The following is a 21,958-nucleotide window of genomic DNA, read 5'->3' on the forward strand; positions in this document are numbered from 1 at the left end:
GAATGGCTGAAATAATGGCAGTCTATGAATGTCAAGAATTACTGAGAAGTGATGACAAACATTAGGATTGCAGAAAAAATGCATCACATTTATTGGATTTTATACCCAGAATGGAATTTGGGATGTTTCAAGAAGTTGTTTTTGTTAGGAAATTTAATGAAATGTGTGCTGCAGCAGGAGGCCTTCCCTTGTTAATTAGACCCCTAAATGTTGTCTCTGGTGTGAACTTTCCAGTGTACCGTCAGTTTTGAGCGCTGGATGAATTCCTTCTCACAACCATTGCTTTTTTAAAAAGAATATTAAAAAAAATAATTTATCAAATAAAACAAGCATTTTAATGACAATAAAAGATGATTTCACATGAAACCACAAATCTATTATATAAAACTTACTATTCAGTTTAAATATATAACAAAGTTATTGTGTATGTTTTTTCCTTTTTTCTTTCTTCCCTTCAACCTTGCCCTGGAGATGACTACCATTAGACAGAATGTATACATACATATATATATGTAAAATCATCTAAACATACTTCTACTTGTCAATTCTTTGTTTGGATGCACAAAACATCTTCTTTCCTGAGTACTTTGCAGTTCACTTAGCTATTTATAATAGTCAAAATGACTTATTCACTCAAAGTTGTTTTTAAAACAATATTCTGTTACAGAATACAATGTTCTCTTGGTTCTGCTCCTTTTACTTGTCATTATTTCATGCAAGTTAATCCAATTTTTTCTTTTCTTTTCTTTTTTAATATGGTCAGACTTAACAGCCCCAATTGTTAAACACTTGGATCATGTCATAACCAGTTTTATTGCCAAAGGACCCTGTACATATTTATACATACATATACATATATTCTTTTAAAAAAATTAATCCATTTAAAAAAGATAATCAGGTTCATCATTTTTTATAGCAGAGTAGTATTCCATCCCAATTATACATCACAACTTGTTTAGCCATTCCTCAATTGATGGGCATCCTTGTAATTTCCAATCTTTTGCCAGCACAAAGAGCGCTGCTATTTATTTAGCAAGAATTTAGAAAATTCTTTTTCTTTTTCCTAATCATCTTGGGAAATAGATCAAATAACAGAATTGTTTGATCAAAGGGCATAGACAATTTAGTAACTCTTTGAGCATTCTTCCAGATTGCTCTCCAAAATGGTTGAAACAATTCACAATTCTACCAAAAATGAATTAGTGACCCAATTTTTCCATATCCCCTCCAACAACTGTCACTTTCTTCTTCAATTGTTTTAGCCGATCTGATGGGTATAAAATGGTATCTCAAGGTTGCTTTAATTTGCATTTCTCATATTGGTTTAAAGTAGTGCTGGGGAATATCTGGGCTGAGGAATGGGTAGTATAAGACCCATGAAATCATTTCCGAAGGAATCCATACATGAGGTAAGCTGAAAACTAGGTACAATAACCTCCCACTGCTTGAATTCTTTCAGCTGATAATTTTGTATAGCTCACTAATTTTATTATACATATCTAAATGGCTCTTGGCAAAAAAATAAATGTTCCCCACTCCTGATTTAGAGCATTTCTTCAGATGACTATAATTTGGATTTTTTTTCCATTAGAAAGCTGCCCATGGATATCCTTTAACCATTCATCAATTGAGGAATGACTAGTATTGTAACAGATTTTGCAAGGGTTTTTATATATTTAAGACATGAAATCTGTATTGGAGGAAACTGCCTATATGAGTTTTTCCTCCTGTTTTCTGAGATCCTTCTGATTTTGCCTAAATTTCTTTATTTGCACAAACTCTTTAATTTAATGTAAGTTATATTGTCCATTTTATATCTCACACTCTTGTTTATTCATAAATTCTTCACCTATCACAAACCTGAGAATTTTCTATGTTCACCAATTTTTTTTCTATAATGTCTCTCTTTAGATCTAGATGATGTATTTGTTTTGACCTTATCTTGGTGAATGGTCTAAGATACTGACCTTTGCCAATTCTGCCAGACTGTTTTCTAGTTTTCCCAACAATATTCATCAATAACGATTTCTTATTCCCCAAACTCTGGCCTTTACACTTATAAAATATCAGATTACTATGGTAATTTGCTGCTACAAATTGTTTCTCTCCTGTTCCAATGATTTACCTTTCCATTTCTTATCTAGTATCACATAATTCTGACAATTACTGCTTTATAATAAATTTTAAGGTCTGATACTGCCAAACCCCCTTCATGGTTTTTTTTTTAATGTTATTCTTGGCTTTTTGAACTTCTAAATGAATAGTTATTGTTTTTCCCCCTAATTCATCAAAACAAACTTTTGGTCATTAGAGAAGACATTGAATATAGAAATTAGTTTAGGCAAAATTGTCATTTTTGTTATATTAGCCCTACTGTGCAATCGTTGATGTTTAGCAAGATGGCACTTTTTTGTGAAAGCCTTTCCACACTGATTACAATCAAAATGTTTCTCCCCCATGTGGATTATCTGATGTCTAGCAAGATGGCACCTTCGTGTGAAAGTCTTTCCACATTGATTACAATCAAAATGTTGCTCTCCAGTATGGATTTTCTGATGTACAGCTAGACTAGAGCTCTTTGTGAATGTCTTTCCACATTGATTACATTTATAAGGTTTCTCTCCAGAGTGAATTCTCTGATGTTTAGCAAGACTAGATCTTTGTGTAAAGGCCTTTCCACACTGATTACATCCATAAGGCTTTTCTCCAGTGTGAATTCTCTGATGCTGAGCAAGATAGGAGCTCTTTGTGAAAACCTTTCCACAATGTTTACAATCAAAAGGCTTCTCTCCAGTATGGATTCTCTGATGGGTAGCAAGACTTGACCTCATTGTGAAAGCTTTTCCACAGTGATTGCAATCAAAAGGTTTTTCACCAGTGTGGATTCTCAGATGTTCGGCAAGACGGCACCTTTTGGTGAAAGTCTTTCCACACTGATTACAATCAAAAGGTTTCTCTCCAGTATGGATTCTTTGATGTTCAGCAAGACTGTCTTTCTGTGTGAAAGCTTTTCCACACTGATTACAATCAAAAGGTTTCTCTCCAGTGTGGATTCTCTGATGTTTAACAAGACAGGATCTCGTTGTAAAGGCTTTTCCACACTGATTACAATCAAAAGGTTTCTCTCCAGTGTGCATTCTTTGATGTTCAGCAAGATGGGAGCTATATCTGAAAGCCTTTCCACATTGATTACATTTAAAAGGTTTCTCTCCAGTGTGGATTCTCTGATGTTCAGTAAGACTGCCCCTCTGTGTGAAAGCTTTTCCACACTGATTACAAACAAAAGGTTTCTCTCCAGTGTGGATTCTCTGATGTGTAGCTAGAAGGGACCTCTTGGTGAAAGCCTTTCCACATTCTTTACAATCAAAAGGTTTATCTCCATTGTGGATTGTCTGATGCTGAACAGGATTGGAGCTCTTGGTCACAGCCTTCCCAGGTTGATTAAAATCTAACTGTTTCTCTCCAGTGTGGATTCTCTGATGTTCAGCAAGACTAAACCTCTTTGTGTAAGTCTTTCCACACTGATTATATTCAAATGGTTTCTGTTTGGTGTGGATTCTTTGATGGCAAAAAAGGAGTGATTTGTAATAGAAACTCTTCCCACATTCATTACATTTATAAAACTCTCCAGTATGCATCTTCTGAAGTCTATCAACATCTGAGTTCAAACCAAAGGCTTTCTCACACTCACCAAATTCAAGATCAAATTTAGGAGGGTCAACCACAGATGAATAATGAGATGAGATTGCTTCAAATTCATTGTATTTATCAGGTTGCTTTCTAGTGTGAATTTGCTGATGAGTAGTGAGCTTAGAGTTCTTATTCAAGGCCTTCCCAGCTTCTTTACCTACACAAAATATTTCTCCAGTATCACTTTTCTGATATCTAATGAGGTCTGAACTCTTGCTGAAGGCCATTTCTGATTGATTATCTGGATATAGTTGCATTTCAGGAGGGTTCTCCAGGGACTGAAAATCCTTTATCAGTTCAGTAAAATATTTCCTATAGTCACAATCAAGAAGACAGTGATTTAGGAATGAAGGTTGTCTGAATCTCTTTCCAGTTTCATCCAATTCAAAGTCACTCTTTGGATTTTTAACTTTGATTAAACTTTGATCAACTTTGATATTAGATTCATGGATTTCACTCAAAGTGAAGTCAGAGAAAGGATCACTCAAGAATCTTTGTACGTTACTTTCTTCCATCAAAATCCGCAGCTTTCTACTCATCTCATTTACTTCAATCCTGGTCTCTACAACTGAAGAAAATAAACAATTAAACATAAATACACTAAAAGATATACACGCTTAAATAAAAAGAGCATCAGTGGTTATTTAAGATTTACGAGACTCATGACCTTCTCATTACTCACCTGATACAATAGAATCTCACCACTCACCTAAATGTAATAAAACTTCATGGATGTATTGTTGCAGCAAAAATTGACCTTTAGTCATCTATGTCATTGTAAGGAGAAGAGACAGACAGAATATGAAAGTGACTAATGAAATGTGCACTACAGAGTGTTGATGTCACCACACACTTATTCACTCCAAGCTAAATATTTACATTAAACAAAAACAGTCAAAAGGCAAGAAAACTACCAGATGTGATGTCAACGATTTCTGCCATATTGCTTTCAAGTTTTCCCAGCAATTTTTACCAAATAATAAATTCTTTTCCTAAAATCTTGTCTTTATGTTTGTTAAATAAAATATTATTCTGTTTATTTGCTGCTGTAAATTGTGTGCTTACTCTCTTCCATTGATCTATCTTTTTATTTCTTAGTATCAGATATGTTTTGATAATGACTGCTTTATAATTCAATTTAAGAAGTGGTTTTGCTAAACCGCTTTCCTATGCATTTGTTCCTTTCATATCCTTCACCTTTGGCTCTTCCAAATAAATGCAATTATTTTTCTAATTCAGCAAAATGAGTTTTTGGTAATTGGATTGGGATAATCAAATTGGGAAGACAAACTAGTTTAGATAAAATTGTCATTCTTATTATATGGGCCTGGCTTATGCATGAACACTTATTATTTCTCCAGTAACTTAAACCTGATTTTATTTGCAAAAAGGCTTTTTTATTTATTTATGTTCATGTAATACTTGGGCTTGTTAGGTCAGGTATAATTACAGATATTTTATACTGCCTAAAGTTATTTTAAATGGAGCATTTCTTACTCTCTCTTGGAGGGTTTTGTTTTTGATAAAACAGGGATGCAGTTAATTTATGGGGGGAGCTCAAGCTCTCAGAACCAAGATCAGACTGAAAGGCTCTCCAGAAAGCTGCCCAGCCCCAGGAAGGAACAATAAAGGATTTGGACTTTAACACCTGGCTGCATTTGGGGTGATTACTGAACTGAAATGAAGGCTGCCTTCAGAGACCCCAAGAAAACCCCAACAAGAGAATAATACATTTTAGAGAAGAGTATTACAATTTCTCCTTTGATTTCTTCAAAGGCTTTATAAATTTTTCCAAGAATTCTTTTTGGACTAGAGGCCATTTGAAATTTTTATTAGAACTAGGTTTGGCTTTTTAAACTTTATATGTTTTTCCTTTGATAATGAACCCAGATCATCAATTTCCAGTTATCTGACTGATGATAAATTATTCAACTTGACAAGGCTACAAGCTAAGACCAAAGTAAAGGGAAAATTGGTATACACAGTTGACTGTGCACTCTACACAGCTCCAAGGTTGAGATCCACCAGAGAATGGATCCATTCTTTGTCATTTATGCTAATGTTGGCCTGACAATTAATACCAAGAAAAGACAGGAAATGGTCCTTACCCAGAGACAGCAAATTCTGGACATTATCCAACATAACCTCCTTGTAGAGCTCCTTCTGAGAATGGTTCAAGAGCCCCCATTCCTCTTCAGTGAAGTCTACCACTATATCCTTGAATGTCACCAACACCTAAATCATTAAATGTCATATGAGTTAAAGCTGAAAGAGACTCTGGGATTCATCTAATACAACCTTCATGAACACAAAAAAGGAAACTAAAACAGAGGTGGGATTTGTCTTAAAATTATATAACCTTTATGAATGTCAGAATCAACACTTGAAACCAGTCATTAGGAGCTCAATGGAATATTGAGAAAGTTTTTTCTATTTGAAGTGACAATCACTTTGGAAAACTAAGTTTGTAGAAATATCTTACTATATACAATGCTTCTCCCAACAGAATTAGAGAAAAGATCTATGCTCCATCAGTGCAGTATGAGAATGTGCAGAGGAGAGAGAAAGCGATATGAAATTCATTTCCATCAGAAGTGTCATGAGTGACATATTAAGAAAATTCTATGAAGTATTTGGGAGAAGTTGACAAGTACTTTGTATTGTGGGGTGGGGAGACTGAAAATTGAACACTGAGGAAAAAACAAAGAAAAAGGGATGATTTGGTAAATTTCCTTAAAATCTGAAATAATCTAAACTCGATGAAACTAAGACAATAATCCTAGAGAAATTACTCCTAATACGGCCACAACTGAGTAGTGTGGGGCTCCTTTCTGCCAAGAGAAGCAGCATTCTCTATTCTTATACTGAAGGGCTGAGATGACACTAGGTTTGATGGGTCATGGTCAAAACCATTTGCTGTCTTTGCTTAATGATTGCTTTCACTTGTTCATGGAATGTATCCATTCATTTTAATACTGAATTATTGAAAAAGAAGAGTAACTCTGTGGAGAAAGGAGGGTTTCTTTCCTTCATTAAAAAGGTAATATTTAATCAGCAGAGGTTGGATCTTGTGCTAATGCATAAGAAAAAACATTGATCAGTTTATTTCTGAAAAAGAAATTGCTTCAACAATCATGTCAGAACTCTAGAAGATTGGGGATCAGGGATAAAAAGAATGAGTCAAGAGACAGACTCATGGCTCTGATAGAAGAGAGTGTCCATATCTGCAAATCCTTTGATAAACAGGAAGATATCATTATTTTCCAACTTGTGACATGTAGAATCCTTGTATGACAAACATACTTGCCAGTTGTTGCTCTTCCATTTCATTTTCTTCCAATTTCCAACAGAATGATAAGATTCTCTTTTTCAAAAGCTCTTTTTTTGGGGGGGGGGAGGGGAGAAGTAATTCTCTTTCTTGAAAATAAAAATCTCTTCTTTTTTGTCATTTTGATTTTCTTTGAAACATCTGACTTATTTTCTATTTCCAATATAGATTTCATTTTTACCTTCCATTCTATCTATTGTTGAATTTGTGAGTAATCAAAGAGGCATTCTCTTATTTTCTGCATTCCAAAATCTGTAATATCGACTGTGTTCAGTGGAAGGTTCCCATTTTAAATAAAGCCTGAGCTGATTAAGAGTACATGAACTCAAATGTGTAATTAGTACAGATGATCTACCAAGTGGAATTTGAGAATTTTCCTGAACCATTCATTATATTCTTTAGGCAATGACTCAAGGCTGTTAAGATTTTTAAGACCTGATCTTGTCCCAGACCTAGAAAAAAAGTCACCTTTGTTCATTTTCTAACAGAAAGTTGTTATTATTACTATTATTTTTTAAAGCAAAATATACCTAATTTCATACATAAATTTGTAAACATTGTAAGAAATATTCTAATAGTTTCATTCATTTCATAATATCTAGATTAAAAGAAAAGAAAAGAGGATTTACTTTCCAAAAGGTACGAATGGATCAGCCTCAAGGAATTATGTTTCAAATAATTATACAGCAGAATAAAAGAATCATTAGAATCATAATAATATAAATTCCATAAACATTTTGGCAATCAAATAAAATTAATTCAGTTAAAAGAAGTCGATTCATCTCACAAAGAAAAAAAATCCATTTATCAATATGACATTTAAGAATATCTCATTCAGATACCAAGACAAAGTCATTCTGATCCAATGATATTTTGAATTATCTTCATATTGTCTAAACATATTGTCTTAATGCCCAATTTTCAGAGTATTTTTCATTAAAGGATGGTTTACCTATAGAAGGTCAAATATCACAGTATTCTAAGAGAGCAAATGGGACTTTCAATGAGACCACAGAATTTAGTTTAGGACAAACTCAGTTCCATACTGAGGGAGGGTAACTCTTCCAGAATCTCAATTTTCCCAAGAGTCATTTCGACTAGTAGACAAAAGTCTACTGACAAAAGTTTTATTGGGGCCATGAGTGTGAGTGGAGAAAGAGGAGGATCCTGGCCTCAGGATTGTGGCAAAAAGGACTTCTTGGGCCCTTTCAGAAAGGTCTTTGTTCACAGGGGTCAACAGAGCCTCTTCCACATGGTCCACTTTCTAAGCAACCTCTGACTTGGACATCTCTTCCTGGCAGATCACTGGGTGGAAGAAGCAGCCCTTTTCCTTGTTTCCTAGAAATGCAGGACTGTGCTTGCATTCCTCAGGTAGGTCTGAGCCTGGAGGTCAGAGAGGTCAGGTGGCAGATCTGTGCTCTGACTCCCCGTCATAGAATCAGAATTGGTCTTTGGGGCCACCCTCACGCTATAACTCCTGCTTCACTCAGTTCTCAGCCCACCCAGAGGCCCTGCTCTTTTCACTGGGGAGATTTCCCAACTGGAGGAACTCTTATCTTCCTCTCTACCCCCACTACTGTTCTCTGTCCATCTTTATACATATCGTTGTATGTATAATATATATGTCCATGTTCATCACCTGTGAGAAATTTCAAGCCATTGGGCTTGGAAGGGGTGAAATTAAAAGTCTTTAATTATGCCAACTAGCAAAGTGGATGACTATAGAAGAAGCTTAGATACGCTAGAAGTAAGATCAAACCCTTTTATTTTTGTCCCAGCTGCCAAAACCCTGCTCTGTTTCCCCACTGGCAAAGTACTATAGAGTGCACAACCTCCTGGTCTGGCTATTACATATTTGATCCTTGCTATGTCACCCTCTCCCACCACATGTGTTGCGTGTCCATTAAAATGAGCCTTAGCTCTTTCCAAGGCAGAGAAAAGAATATTCATAAACTATTAAGTTTGCTCGGTTAATACAAGCCTTAACCTTTGTCCATTTACGCATTTCCTAAGGTAGGCATAGTTCTTGGGCTTGGAGGAGACACCCACATCCTATTAAGTATGATGCTAATTAAGTATAATATTAAGTATAATAACAATTAAGTATAATGCTGTAATTTCCCCTTTTCAGGGGAACAAAAGGTCTTAATTCTTTCACTCACCTTTCCAATTTCTTTCCTCTTTGAACTTTGGGAAATATAATCATATTATTTGCATTCATAACCTCTAACATTTAACCCTGAGGCTTTCATCTAGCAAGTGGAGGGTTTAAATGGGAATTTTTGAGAAAAAATAACTGACTTCACTTGATTTCTCACTGGTTGCTCTTATATGAATGTACTGTGTCCTCTTCAATACCTCCCTTCCATCAATCCTTTTAAGAAAACTTCTGGATCACTTCCTGTCCTGTTATTGAGTCTAATAAGGGACAAAGGGTTTAGCAAATGTTTATTAACTTCCTGGACTAATCAAGCAGCCACAGTTTTCCTTGGACTGATGTATGAAACTAGGCTAAAACCCTCTGTAACAGACCTTTCCAACTCTAAACCCACAGACACGCATCTTTTTTTCTTTTCTGAATAATTTCTTTCCCTGGGCCCTAACTGGATCTCACCCAAATTTCTTGTTAAATCTGGCTTCTGACCACCACCTCCCTCAAACAGCCTCTCCTCCTTTTCTTTCCCCTGTCCTTTCCTACTTCTCTAAAAGGTTAGAAAAGTTTCTCTAAGAAACTAAATGTCTGATATTCTCTCTTGGAAACAAATCTGATGAGATTAAGGTTCACACAATCAAGATCCAATCTAGCAAAGCTAACGTAGAGGAGCTAAAGTGTATCTCAGGAGGAGGGACTGTGTCTCTGTCACCTGTGGAAGTTATGTCCCTCAGCCACTCATGGAACATGTCACCCTCCTGAGTGGATGAATAAAGCCCAGTTTAGTCTCTGGCTATTCCTAGCAAAGACCCTGATGATTCTCGCAACAGGATCAAATAAGATCAGATTTACATGGCCACTGGTACGTGGCAGACACCACCGAACCAATCCCCAAAGTCTTACCGATTTTCTCCCTTCTTCTTCCCCTCCTCCTCCTGGAGCCAGGGACGCTGGGCTCTCATAACATTGGGATCCAGGGGCTTCTCTCATCCTGGGAATTTCCTCCCTCCTCCTCTGGGACTCCTGGCTTCCTTTGAATCTCAGCTAAAGTCTCACCTTCTGAAAACAAGCTTTCCCTGGTCCTCAAAACTGGTAGAGCCTCCGAGTACCTCCCATCCACATTATAGAGACATTGTTTTGAGATTTTTTTTTTAGTTATTTTAAACTTTTCTTTGCATCCCCAGTAGGTTGGCACAATGCTTGGCACAGAGGTGCCACATTCTCAGTGCTTATTGACTTGATCTAAGAAATGGCAAAGGAGAGGGACACAAAGAGCCCTGGGAGCAGCCATGTGGCCTGAGGGGGCAGGAAATGGGCAGTGCAGGAGGGCGATTCCTGCCCTGCTGCCAGCCCTGCCAGGGCCCCCCTCCCTCTTACAGGAGGAAGCAGCCTGGGCTCCCTTGGACGCCCTCTGGGCCGAGGCTGCTCAGCTCTAAGGAGGGACGCACTCACCTGGGACGAGGGGCTCCGGCTGCCGGGGGCCATGTCTCTGGTTCCGGGCTTGGATCCTCTGCCAGCTGGCCTGAGGAGGGAGAAGGACCTCAGAGAGGGAGGATGGAGTCTCAGCCTTCTGTGCCCAGGCTGGATGCTGACCTGCCCAGAATGAGAGAGAGAGCTCTCAGGGCAGAGACAGTGGGAGAGGCGGCTCCCCAGGAGGGCAGCAGGGAGGGTCAGGCCTGGAAGCGACCAGGGTCTGAGCAGGAAGAGGATTTGTCTCTCTCCCAGTTCCTTTCCTTGGCCATCATGCTCTAGCCCAACCTCCTCCAGAGACCAGGAGGCAGAAGGGGCTTTGGGACTGAGGTGAGATGAGACGGGGCAAAGCCTCAGCTATCCCTGAGCCAGAGCTCTCTTTCATCTCACGTTCTGGGTGCCAAATGAAGATTCCGAGGTTGTGACTTAATGGCAAAGTGGGGGACGGCTCCGCGGGGCCTTTGGCATGGGACAGGGGGGCAGAGCAGGGAGCAGCGGGAGGGGGCTGCCCCAGGAGCCCGGAGGGAGGGAGTCTTCCCCGGGAGAGCCGCCGGACACTGTCCAAGAGCTCAGAGGGGGAGGCGGGGTCTCGATGGAGGCGGGGGCCGGGAGGGTCCTGGCTCAGACCTACCTGGGACTGTCCGTGCAGAGCAGCTGTTCAGAAGGCAGAGAGATCTCGGCTCAGAGAGACAGAGACAGAGAGATCTCGGCTCAGAGACGGAGGCAGAGAGATCTCGGCTCAGAGAGATCTCGGCTCAGAGAGACGGAGGCAGAGAGATCTCAGCTCAGAGAAGGAGGCAGGGAGATCTCGGCTCAGAGAGATCTCGGCTCAGAGACGGAGGCAGAGAGATCTCGGCTCACAGAGATCTCGGCTCAGAGAGACGGAGGCAGAGAGATCTCAGCTCAGAGAAGGAGGCAGGGAGATCTCGGCTCAGAGAGACGGAGGCAGAGAGATCTCAGCTCAGAGAAGGAGGCAGGGAGATCTCGGCTCAGAGAGACGGAGGCAGAGAGATCTCAGCTCAGAGAAGGAGGCAGGGAGATCTCGGCTCAAAAAGGAAGAAAGAGATTGACTGGCAAGGGAAGAAGGTGGCGCGATGGCTGGTTTCAGTTCCTGTTTTCAGCCAGCCCTCTCTAGGAGGGGCCTCCTAGTGGCCCCGAAGAAGGGGCCCCGAAGCTCCACCTGCCCACCCCGGAGGCCCCCAGCACGGCCCCTTTTCTCCAATCACACCCCGGACTAGGACCTCAGGCCCCGCCCACCTCTCCTCCCCAAGCCCTGCCTCCGTCACATAGAACGCCTTGGTCACTGCTATGGCCCCTCCTCCCCCCTCCTCCTCCCAGGCCTCCAGCCTCCACTCCGAGGTTCCGATTCCACCCGGGCCCCACCCACCGGGCCGGTCATCTCTGAGGGCTCTGCTCCCATTCCTCCCCCCTCTGCTTTAGGCCTCAGTTCCTCCCCAGCAGAAGCAGGTTTTCTTCCCACTCCGCCTAACTCCACTTCTTCCTCCCAAGGACGTGCCCCTCCTCCAGCCCCCGCCCCCTCAGGCCGCCCTGTGTCCCTGCCCCCGGAGCCCAGCCTTGCGCATCCCCCCCTCACTCTCCGGGCCCCGCCAGCATTTGCCCCCTCCCCCCCCCCACTGTCTCGCTCCTGCCCTCCCCAAGGAGCTTCCCCTTCACCTCCCTCTTCCCCAGCTGGAGCCCAGAGGGATCCCCCAGGGCAGCCGAGGCCAGGAAGTGGGGACGCCTGGGGCCCAGGGCACCCGCTCCAGCTCCCGTTATAAGCCTCCCTTGTCATTCCCCCGAGCCTTGACATGCCCCTCCGAGAGCAGGGCTCGGCTGCTGCTGATGCGGCAACCGCAGGGCATCTCCTGGGAGGTCCCACTTCTTCCCTCTCCACCCCCCCCCAAACCCGGCTCCCAATGGGGAGGGCAGAGGGGCGGAAAGCTGGGCATCCTGGTCCCGGCGCGCGGGGAGGGCAGGAAGCCGGGGTGGCGGCCAGAGGGGAAGGTTGCCAGAGGGGGTGCAGGGAGCTCAAACCGCGCGGGGAGATCCCTAGTGAACCTTCGTTTGCTTTTTTTCTTTTAACTTTATGTTGCAAAGAACAGTGTCGGGCAGGGACCTGCGGGTGCCAGGGCTGGGGAGGGCAACCTTAGGGCACAGACTGGCCCAGCCCGGAGCGGTACCGGACAGAGCAGGGTTTCCTCTCCCTTCTGCTTAGCCGAGTTGGAGAGAGAGGGAATGTTTGGGATGCAAATAAAGCCCAAAGAACCTCTCCTGTGTATACTCCTGTGTGTCTGTATATGCAGCTTTTACATGTACATATGCAGACACACACTCAGCTCAATGGTCTCCACATCTTGGATTTCCCACTTTTCAGAGAGATTTGGCTACAGAGCGTGTCCCCATTTGACCACTTCCCTTTCTCTTAGGGTCCCCAATACTCTGTTTCAGAAGCCTTTAATTTTAGGGAATCCAGCAGATCCTTTTATCTTTGTAATTGTCTCTGTCTCCAGTTTGGTTGAGATCACATCCTCCCAGAGCTGGCAGAGGCTTGAGATTTGTTTTTCTTCTTCTTTTTTTATGCCATGACCTTTCATACTAAGGTTGTAGATCCATTTTTGGCCAGATAGGCTCTTTTCCCTTTTCTTTGTTCATTCCTGATCTCTTTCAGTACAATCCAAGTGCAGGGTCTGGATTTCCTCCAGCCACTATCCCCATACAAGTCTCCCTGGACTGTTCTCTTTAATATTAGAATAATTGCTATGTATAGTATATATAATGTACAGCATATATAACATATACATAATATATCCTACATGTTCTATATCTATATATGTATTGTACATTTTTCTGTTATATCTGTATATGTGTGTATATGATTTTCAAAGTGTTTTACATGTATCATCCCACTGTGAGTGAGGCCAGTTATTACAGTTTGTGACTAGCTAACAGAGGATTGATGGGGAGAATAAGACCCCAGCAAAAGGGCACATCCCTGCAATCCACCCAGTGTCCAGCTGGGCCCAGGCAGGGCACTGACAGGATCATCTTGACCCTACAATTGCTCTATTCAATCAAGAGACCAAGCTATGGCTGTCAGCCCCTCAGGTTATTTTGTATGACTTTCTGAGGCAAGTCACTAGTATAGTTAACATTCTTTGCTTTGATTCCTTTATAAAAGATCCCCCCTTTCCCCTTGTTAATGGTGAATTCTATTAGGGAACTTTGCCTTATGGAATTATAATAAAGCTATTCCACTGGAATGGAATGGGTTTGTCTGGGTATTTTTGACTTCTTGACCACTTCAGGACTACTTCTGTGCAGGAAAGGCATAGGAAACTGCATATAATTTCAGACACCGGAGTTGCTAATGTGCTTTGAAATTTCTTTGACTTTCTTCCTCTTATTTTATTCTAAATGATAAGGAATGGTTTCCTTGGGGTGATAAGGTGGGAAATGCAGGTGATATCAATATCAAAATATATCAAAATGATTTTTTTAAGAGTAGAGGGAACAAAGGGTCTGTTTGACCCTTTGGGGAGGGGGTGACACTCTTGGGAGCCCAGTTAGGTCCCTTCCTTCAGCCTGGTGCAGCAGGGTTGCTCAGGCTGCACTGAGGATTGGAGTTGGGGTGGCTCTGCCCTTCAAATAGTGAGCAGGGGCAGCACACTCTTCCTGGAGAGCCTGCCTTTCCAGAAGTTCCAGCCTTGGCTCTCTGAATTGGTGTTGGAGAGGAATCCCACCCCCCAGTTGAACCCTATTTGCTCTCCCCATTATCTCTGTAGCACTGAGCCATTCCCATCAGAAAGCGCTGCCACTCGACTCTTTTTTGGCCAAGCCCAGACTGCCATTTTATTGATGTCAAACTCCAAGAACCCTCGCTGGAGCTTCACTTGGAGTCTTGGAGATTTGCCTTGGGCACTAAGACACTGTGACTTTGTTGTGCTCAAAAAGCAATATGTGAGTGGTGGCTCTTGTACCAGGGCTTCCTAGCTGTGAGGCTGGCTGGGTCTCCACAAGGCCCATATGGCATCCTAACTCTCTGGCGCTCTTGAAACCTCTGGGACACAGGGTCGATTGGGCTCCCTGGTGTTCGGGGCCACAACTCTTTTCTCTCATTTCATAAGGCAGCCCACCTATTCTTCAGCCCTGTTTTTGTGCTCTGCTCATAGAAATCAGCTCAACTTCTCTGGGAAGCATTCCACCCTGGGGAGCTTGGAAGCTTCAGGCCAATCTTGTCTTTCCCATGGCTTTTCTTCCTCCTACAGCTCTGCCTTCTCAGAACTCTCCCCTTCCCCAACAAAGGACCCTAAAGGAGGAAGAGGCTGAGGAGGAAGAAATGGCTTCTGGAGTCTTGACCAGTCACAGTGGGAGGCCAAAGGTATGTTGACTTTGACTTTCTCCAGGGGATACAAGTCTTTTATCTCACTAGACTTTCCAGTGGCCACCACAGCAATGAAGTCTCTGAGTGTCATAGGGTCTTTGGAGTTCTTGCCCTAACTGCCCTCCATGCCCTCATCTACTATACAGGGAGTGTGCATCTAAGCTCAGTATCTTCCTGAGGGTCTTTAAGAGGCAGCTAAATGGAGCACTGGGTAGAGCTTTGGGTCAGGAAGCCCTGGGGTCCAATCCAGCTGAAGAGACTTACATGCAGTCTTGGGCAGGTCACTTTATCACTGTCTGTCTCAATTTCTTCATCTACAAGAGGAGGATAATGATAGCCCTACCTCCCAGGGTGGGAGGATTCAAGGAGACATTTGCAAGTGATTTTTTTAGCTTTAAAACTCTTCATTGCTTGCTATTTTTCTCAGTGTTCTTCCTGCCATGAGCCCTGATGGTGTGGTAGGAAGTATTGTCTCCTATTGTCTTTGACTACTTGATTAAAAACCAAGTTTTCTCCTGGCTGTGAGAAGATGTATCACCTCTGCTTTTGCTTGCTGCCTTTCTCTTGGGCCTCTGCTTTCATTTATGGCAAAAAAAATCCAAGTTGATGTAATCGAGTTACAGTCTATCTTTGACTTGCTTCCACTTTTAATGGTTCTTTTCCCTCCAATTTGCTGTCATCAATAAATTTTAAGCAGATATTCCTTTTCAAGGTTAGGAGTCATTTCTCTTTATACAATGACTCCAGCAATGTAACGAAGCAGAGCACAAAATCAATTGAAACTAAACAAAGTAATTAAATATTATAATTAAATAAAACAAGCTCGACAGGGAGGAAGCACTAGGAAATGCACTTCAATCCCTTCCCTATCCTTGTTACAATGGGTTACAGAACACACACACATCATGTCAGATGGGCTTGGCAGATGTATTGCTTAGTTTTGCTGAACTGGCTTTCTTCATTCCTGGTTTTAAGTTAAGTTCTCTGAGTGAGAGATGTTTTTGAAAGGAAAAAAAAAAAACAATCTTTTTAGTCCTGTTCTTTTCAGAACATTTTCCTTCAAGGCTGTCAAATTTTATTGATTTTTTTTCACAATTTGTGAAATATGGCCAAGAGTGGGAAATAGCATTTTATATGTAGCATCCCACATTTATGGATCCCAACTCCTGCAAAGATCTGGGAAGAAGAGGCACTTTCTCATGTCTCTTATTTAGGACCTGCTTGTTATATTTTTAACAACATTTTATTTCATATGTTTTGTCTTGGTCTATCTCTCTAGTTACATTGTTATAGTCATTATGTAGTTATTTCTTGGCTCTGCATCAATTCATTGAAACATTTCCATGCTTTCTTTGTATTCATTGTGATTGTTTCTCTAGGAATGGTGATTTTATGTTACATTCACTTATCACAGTTGGTTTAACCATTCCCTGGACAGCTTCATTGTCTATCTCTTATTATTTTATTGCTTCCTGTGAGGTGTCCGAAGCACATAGACCTCCTGTGGGATGATGAGCAAGAATCAGATATTTATGATGCTTCAAGAATGAGAGACAGGTAGACACTTAACACCTCCTAGCTGAGTGACCCTGGGCAAGTCACTTAACCCCAATTGAATCAGAAAAAAAAAGAAAAAGAAAAAAGAATGAGAGATAGGAAATAAAAAGCTCTTATTTACCTGTACAGAAATCTTGGGACAATCTCCTCTGTGCCCTAGGAGAAGATCTCAATCTTTTAAAATTATCAAAAAATCAAAAAGACCAACCATAGAGAGCTACTATGGAGACAGGCAATAACCAGAACACTTCAAGCCCAGAAGACAACACTAAAGATAAAACACCTCCAAGTGAAACCTCAAAATGGGGACACGAACTGGTCTCAAGCTTAAAAGGTTCTCTTGGGAGAGTTCAAAAAGGATCTTAAAAGAAAATTAGAAGAAAAATGGGGAAGGAAATGAGAGCTTTGTAGAAGTTTGGAAAACAGGACACAGAAATTGACTAAAGAAAACAACTCCTTAAAATACATTTGTTGAAATACAAAATAAATCCACAGAAATCATCAGCCTTTTAATATATTACCAACAATGTCCAGCAGCAAGAGAAATAAAGAGAAATTCCATTTAAAAAAACTGATGATAATGTAAAATATTTGGGAGTCTACTTGTCAAGGCAAAGTCAGGAACTATATGAACACAACTACAAAACACTTTCAGATTTAATCAATTGGAGAAATGTCAAATGCTCATGGGTAGATTGAGTTAATATAATAAAAATGACAATATTACCTAAATTAATCTACTTATTCAGTGCCGTGCCAATTAAACAACCAAGAAATTATTTTACAGATCTAGAAAAAATAATAACAAAGTTCATTTGAAAGAACAAAAGGTCAAGAATCTCAAGGGAATTAATGAAAAAAAAAAGTAAATGAAGGTGACTTGGCTTTATCTGAACTAAAACTATATTATAAAGCCATGGACATCAAAACCATTTGGCACTGGGTAAGTAATAGAGTGGAATAGATCAGTGGAATAGATTAGGTTCCCAGGACAAAATAGTCAATGATTATAGTAATCTAGGGTTTGACAAATGCAAAGACCCCAGCTTTTGGAATAAGAACTCACTATTTGACAAAAACTGCTGGGAAAATTGCAAATCAATGTGGCAAAAAGTAGGTATTGTTCCACACCTAACACTGTATACCAAGATAAGGTCAAAATGGGTTCATGATCTATGTATAAGGAGTGATATTATAAGCAAATTAGAAGAAAAAAGGATAGTTTACCTCTCAGATCTGTGGAGAAGGAAGAAATTTGTGGCCAAAGAAGAACTGGAGTTCATTATTGAACACAATTTTTTTGTTTTGATTATATTAAGTTTATATATATGTATATAATAGTTTATATATTGAATTTTGATTATATAAAGTTAAATTTTTTTTTTGTACAAACAAAACCAATGCAGACAGGATTGGAAGGGAAGCAATAACCTGGGAAAATTTTTTTACGTTCAAGGGTTCTGATAAAGGCCTAATTTCTAAAATATAGAGAATTGATTCAAATTTATAAGAATTCAAGCCATTCTCCTGGTCAAAGGATATGAACACACAGTTTTGAGATGACGAAATTGAAACTATTTTTAGCCATATGAAAAGGTGCTATAAATCACTATTGATCAGAGAAATGCAAATTAAGACAACTCTGATATACCAATACACACCTCTCAGATTGACTAAGGTGACAGGAAAAGATAATGATGAATTTTGGAGGTAAGGAGGGAAAATTGGGACACTAATACACTGCAGAGTTGTGAACTGAGAGCATTCTGGAGAGCAATTTTACTATGCCCAAAGGACTATCAAACTGTGCATACCCTTTGATCTAGCAGTGTTTCTACTAGGTTTATATCCCAAAGAGACCATAAAGGAGGAGAAAAGACCCATTTGTGGCAGCCTTTTTTGTAGTGGCAAGAAACTGGAAACTGAGTGAATGCCCATCAGCTGGAGAATGGCTGAACAAGTTATGGTATATAAATGTTATGGAATATTATTGTTCTATAAGAAACGATCAGCAAGATGATTTCACAGAGGCCTGGAGAGACTTATATGAACTCATGCTAAATGAAAGGAGCAGAAGCAGAATATCATTGTACCAGCAACAACAAGATTATATGATGTTCAATTCCATGGGCATGGCTCTTTTCAACAATGAGATGACTGAGGCCAGTTCCAATGATCTTGTGATGAATAGAGCCATCTACACACAGAGAGAGGACTGTGGGAACTGAATGTGGACCACAACATAGCATTTTCACTCTTTTTGTTGTTTGCATTTTGTTTTCTCTCTCATTTTCCCCCCTTATGATCTGATTTTTCTTGTGTAGCAAGATAATTGTATAAATATATTGGCTTTAACATATTTTAACATGTTTTACATATATTGGATTGCTTGCCATCTAGTGGAGGGGGTGGGCAGGAAGGGAGAAATTTTGAAATACAGTTTTGTAAGAGTTCATGTTGAAAAATTATTTGTAATATTCTTCTCTAAAGTATAATGTTCTCTGGGAGCAGGTTTCTTGAGGGGCTTCTGGAGGCAGCCAGTAATCACCACAAGTGCAGCGAGGTATTAAAAGTCCAAATCCTTTATTGTCTCCTTCCTTGGGCCTGGTTAGCTTTCTTTGAGGCCTATCTCTCTCCTTGGTTCCGAGAGCTTAAGTTGCCTTCTCTGGCTTGTGAATCTCCTCGACTGAATCTTGGCTGAGGCTCAGAGCTTCTAGTGGGCTTGTCTTTTAGTGCATTTGTCCTTTAGTGAGCTTGTCCTTTTAGCACTGAAAGCTTCTTGCTTATATGCTGTACACTGAGTAAATACCAATCATTATATCACTAGGAAACCAGTATTTGTTGTAGAACTAAATCAATGCTAAACTAGATTTAACTACTGTCTCCTCAATTCCACTTACTTAGCACTTGTAAGTATCCTAACAATTATCCAGGCATATATTTTGAAAATAAAAAGCTTTAATAAAAATATATTTGGTAAGATGGAAAAAATATACTGAAAAATAATTTCTTAAAAATAAATAGATTTGGTAAAATGGAAAAGAAAACAACTCCTTGAAAAATAGAATTGACAAAACGGAAAAGAGAACAACTCCTTTTTTTTCCCCCAGTGGGTGACCTTGACCTTTCTTTTCTTTTCTTTTCTTTTTAGAATAACTCCTTAAAAATAGAATTGGTGAAATGGGGAAAAAAATCCAATGAACAAAACCACTCCTTTAAAAGTTAAATTGGTCAAATGCAAAAGGAGATTAAAAAAAAAAGCTAACTGAAGAAAATAATTCATTAAAAATTAAAATTGGACAAATAGAATAACTCAATGAGACATCAAAAATCAATCAAACAAAACCAAATAAATGAAAATAATAAAAGAAAATGTAAAATACCTCATCAGAAAAACAACTGATTTGGAAAATAGATCCAGGAGAGACAATCTAAGAATTACTGGGCTATATGAAAGCCATCATGAAAAAAAGAATTTGGATGACATCTTTCAAGAAATCATCAAAGAAAACTGTCCTGATGTCTTAGAACCAGAGGAGAAAGAGACCACAAAATAAAAACTACAAAGCATATTGTAGCCAATTTCCAGAATTTTCAGATCAGAGAAAATACTGCAAACAATCAGAAAGAAACAATTCAAATATTGAGGAGCTACAATCAGGATTACCAAGGACCTAGCAGTTTCCACATTAAAGGATAGAAGGATCAGGAATATGATATTCTGGAAGTCAAAGGAGTTTGGATTACAATGAAGAATCAAGTACCCAAGCAAAACTGAGCACCATCATTCAGCATTTAACAGCATTTGTCTAAAAATCATCAGAAAGAACTATATTTAATGGGAGAAACTAGGAGCATGTCCAGTAAGATCAGTGATGAAACAAGGATGCCCAATATCACCATTACCCTTCAATATTGCACTAGAAATGTTAGCTTTAGCAATAAGAGAAGAAAAATAAAATGAAGGAATTAGAGTAGATGATGAGGAAACAAAATTATCACTCTTTGCAGATGATATGATGATCTACTTAGAGAATCCTAGAGAATCAATGAAAAAAAACTATTATAAACAAGCAATAACTTTAGCATTATTCTATAAGAAAGGATCAGAATGATATAAAATAAACCCACATACATCATCAGCCTTTCTATGTTACCAAGAAACTCCAGCAGCAAGAGCTAAAAAGAGAAATCCCACTTAAAATAATTGTAAATGGGGCAGCGAGGTGATGCAGTGGATTGAGCACCAGCCCTGAAGTCAGGAGGACCTGAATTCAAATCTGGTCTCAGACACTTAACACTTCCTAACTGTATGACCCTGGGCAAGTCACTTAACCCCAATTGCCTCAGCAAAAAATAAAATAAAATAAATTAGCTGTAGATAATATAAAATCTTTGGGAGTCTTCCTGCCAAGACAAAGTCAGAACCTAAATGAACACAACTATAAAATACTTTTCACACAAAAAAAATAAAATTAAACAATTGAAAGAATATTAAGTGCTCATGGGTAGGCTGAGCTAATATAATAAAAATAACAGTTCCATCTGCATTAATCTACTTATTCAGTGCCATACCAATGAAACTGCCAAGAAATCCTTTATAGAGCTAGAAAATATAACCAAATTTATCCAGAAGAATTTTAAGGGAATTCATGGAAAAAATACTAAGGAAGATGACCTCACTGTACCAGTACTAAAACTATATTATAAAGCAGCAGTCATCAAAACCATTTGGTAATGGCTATGAAATAGAGTAGTCAATCAGTGGAATAGGTTAGGTACAGAAAACACAATAGTTAAGGATGATAGTAATATCCTATATTTGTTTGATAGCCTAAAGACTCCATAAGAACTCACTATTTTACAAAATTGCTGAGAAAACTGGAAAATAGTATGGCAGAAAGTAAGAATTGACCAACACCTAACATACAAGATAAAGTGAAAATGAGTTCATGATTTAGGCATAAAGGGTGATATTGCAAGCAAATTAGGAGAACAAGGGATAGTCTACCTCTCAAATTTGTGGGAAAAGGAGGAATTTATGACCAAAGAAGAAATAGAAAACTTTATGAAATGTAAGTGGATAATTTTGATTATATTAAATTGAAAAGTTTTTGAATAAACAAAACCAATGCAGCCAATATTAGAAGGAAAGCAGAAAACTGGGAGGGAAATTTTTATATTCAGTGTCTTTGATAAAGGCCTCATTTCTAAAATATGTGTAGAATTGACCCAAAATTTTAAGAATACAAGTCATCCCACAATTGATAAAAGGTCAAAGGATATGAACAGACAATTTTGAGTTGATTAAAGCCATTTCTAGTCTTATAAAAAAAGTTCTATTTCACTATTGATTAGATAAATGCAAATTAAGACCACT

At 39.5% G+C, this 21,958-nt stretch overlaps 1 protein-coding gene across 2 annotated transcripts; it reads right to left on the minus strand.

Moving 5' to 3' along the window:
* Window positions 1–794: 794 nt before the first annotated feature.
* LOC100916555 (zinc finger protein 883) lies at window positions 795–11,900 on the minus strand. Of its 2 annotated transcripts, none has more exons than XM_031964032.1 (4): window positions 11,272–11,900; window positions 10,623–10,692; window positions 5,799–5,925; window positions 795–4,258 (listed from the first exon to the last, which is right to left on the minus strand). In XM_031964032.1, exons 2-4 carry the CDS (start codon window positions 10,653–10,655, stop codon window positions 2,280–2,282), a joined length of 2,139 nt encoding a protein of 712 aa, XP_031819892.1. In that variant the 5' UTR covers window positions 10,656–10,692; window positions 11,272–11,900; the 3' UTR covers window positions 795–2,279. The 2 variants fall into 2 exon arrangements, with proteins under 2 accessions (XP_031819892.1, XP_031819891.1); XM_031964031.1 differs by having other exon boundaries at window positions 10,623–10,763.
* Window positions 11,901–21,958: the final 10,058 nt, after the last annotated feature.

The sequence above is a fragment of the Sarcophilus harrisii genome, chromosome 3 (genome assembly GCF_902635505.1).
Source record: "Sarcophilus harrisii chromosome 3, mSarHar1.11, whole genome shotgun sequence".
Taxonomy (NCBI): domain Eukaryota; kingdom Metazoa; phylum Chordata; class Mammalia; order Dasyuromorphia; family Dasyuridae; genus Sarcophilus; species Sarcophilus harrisii.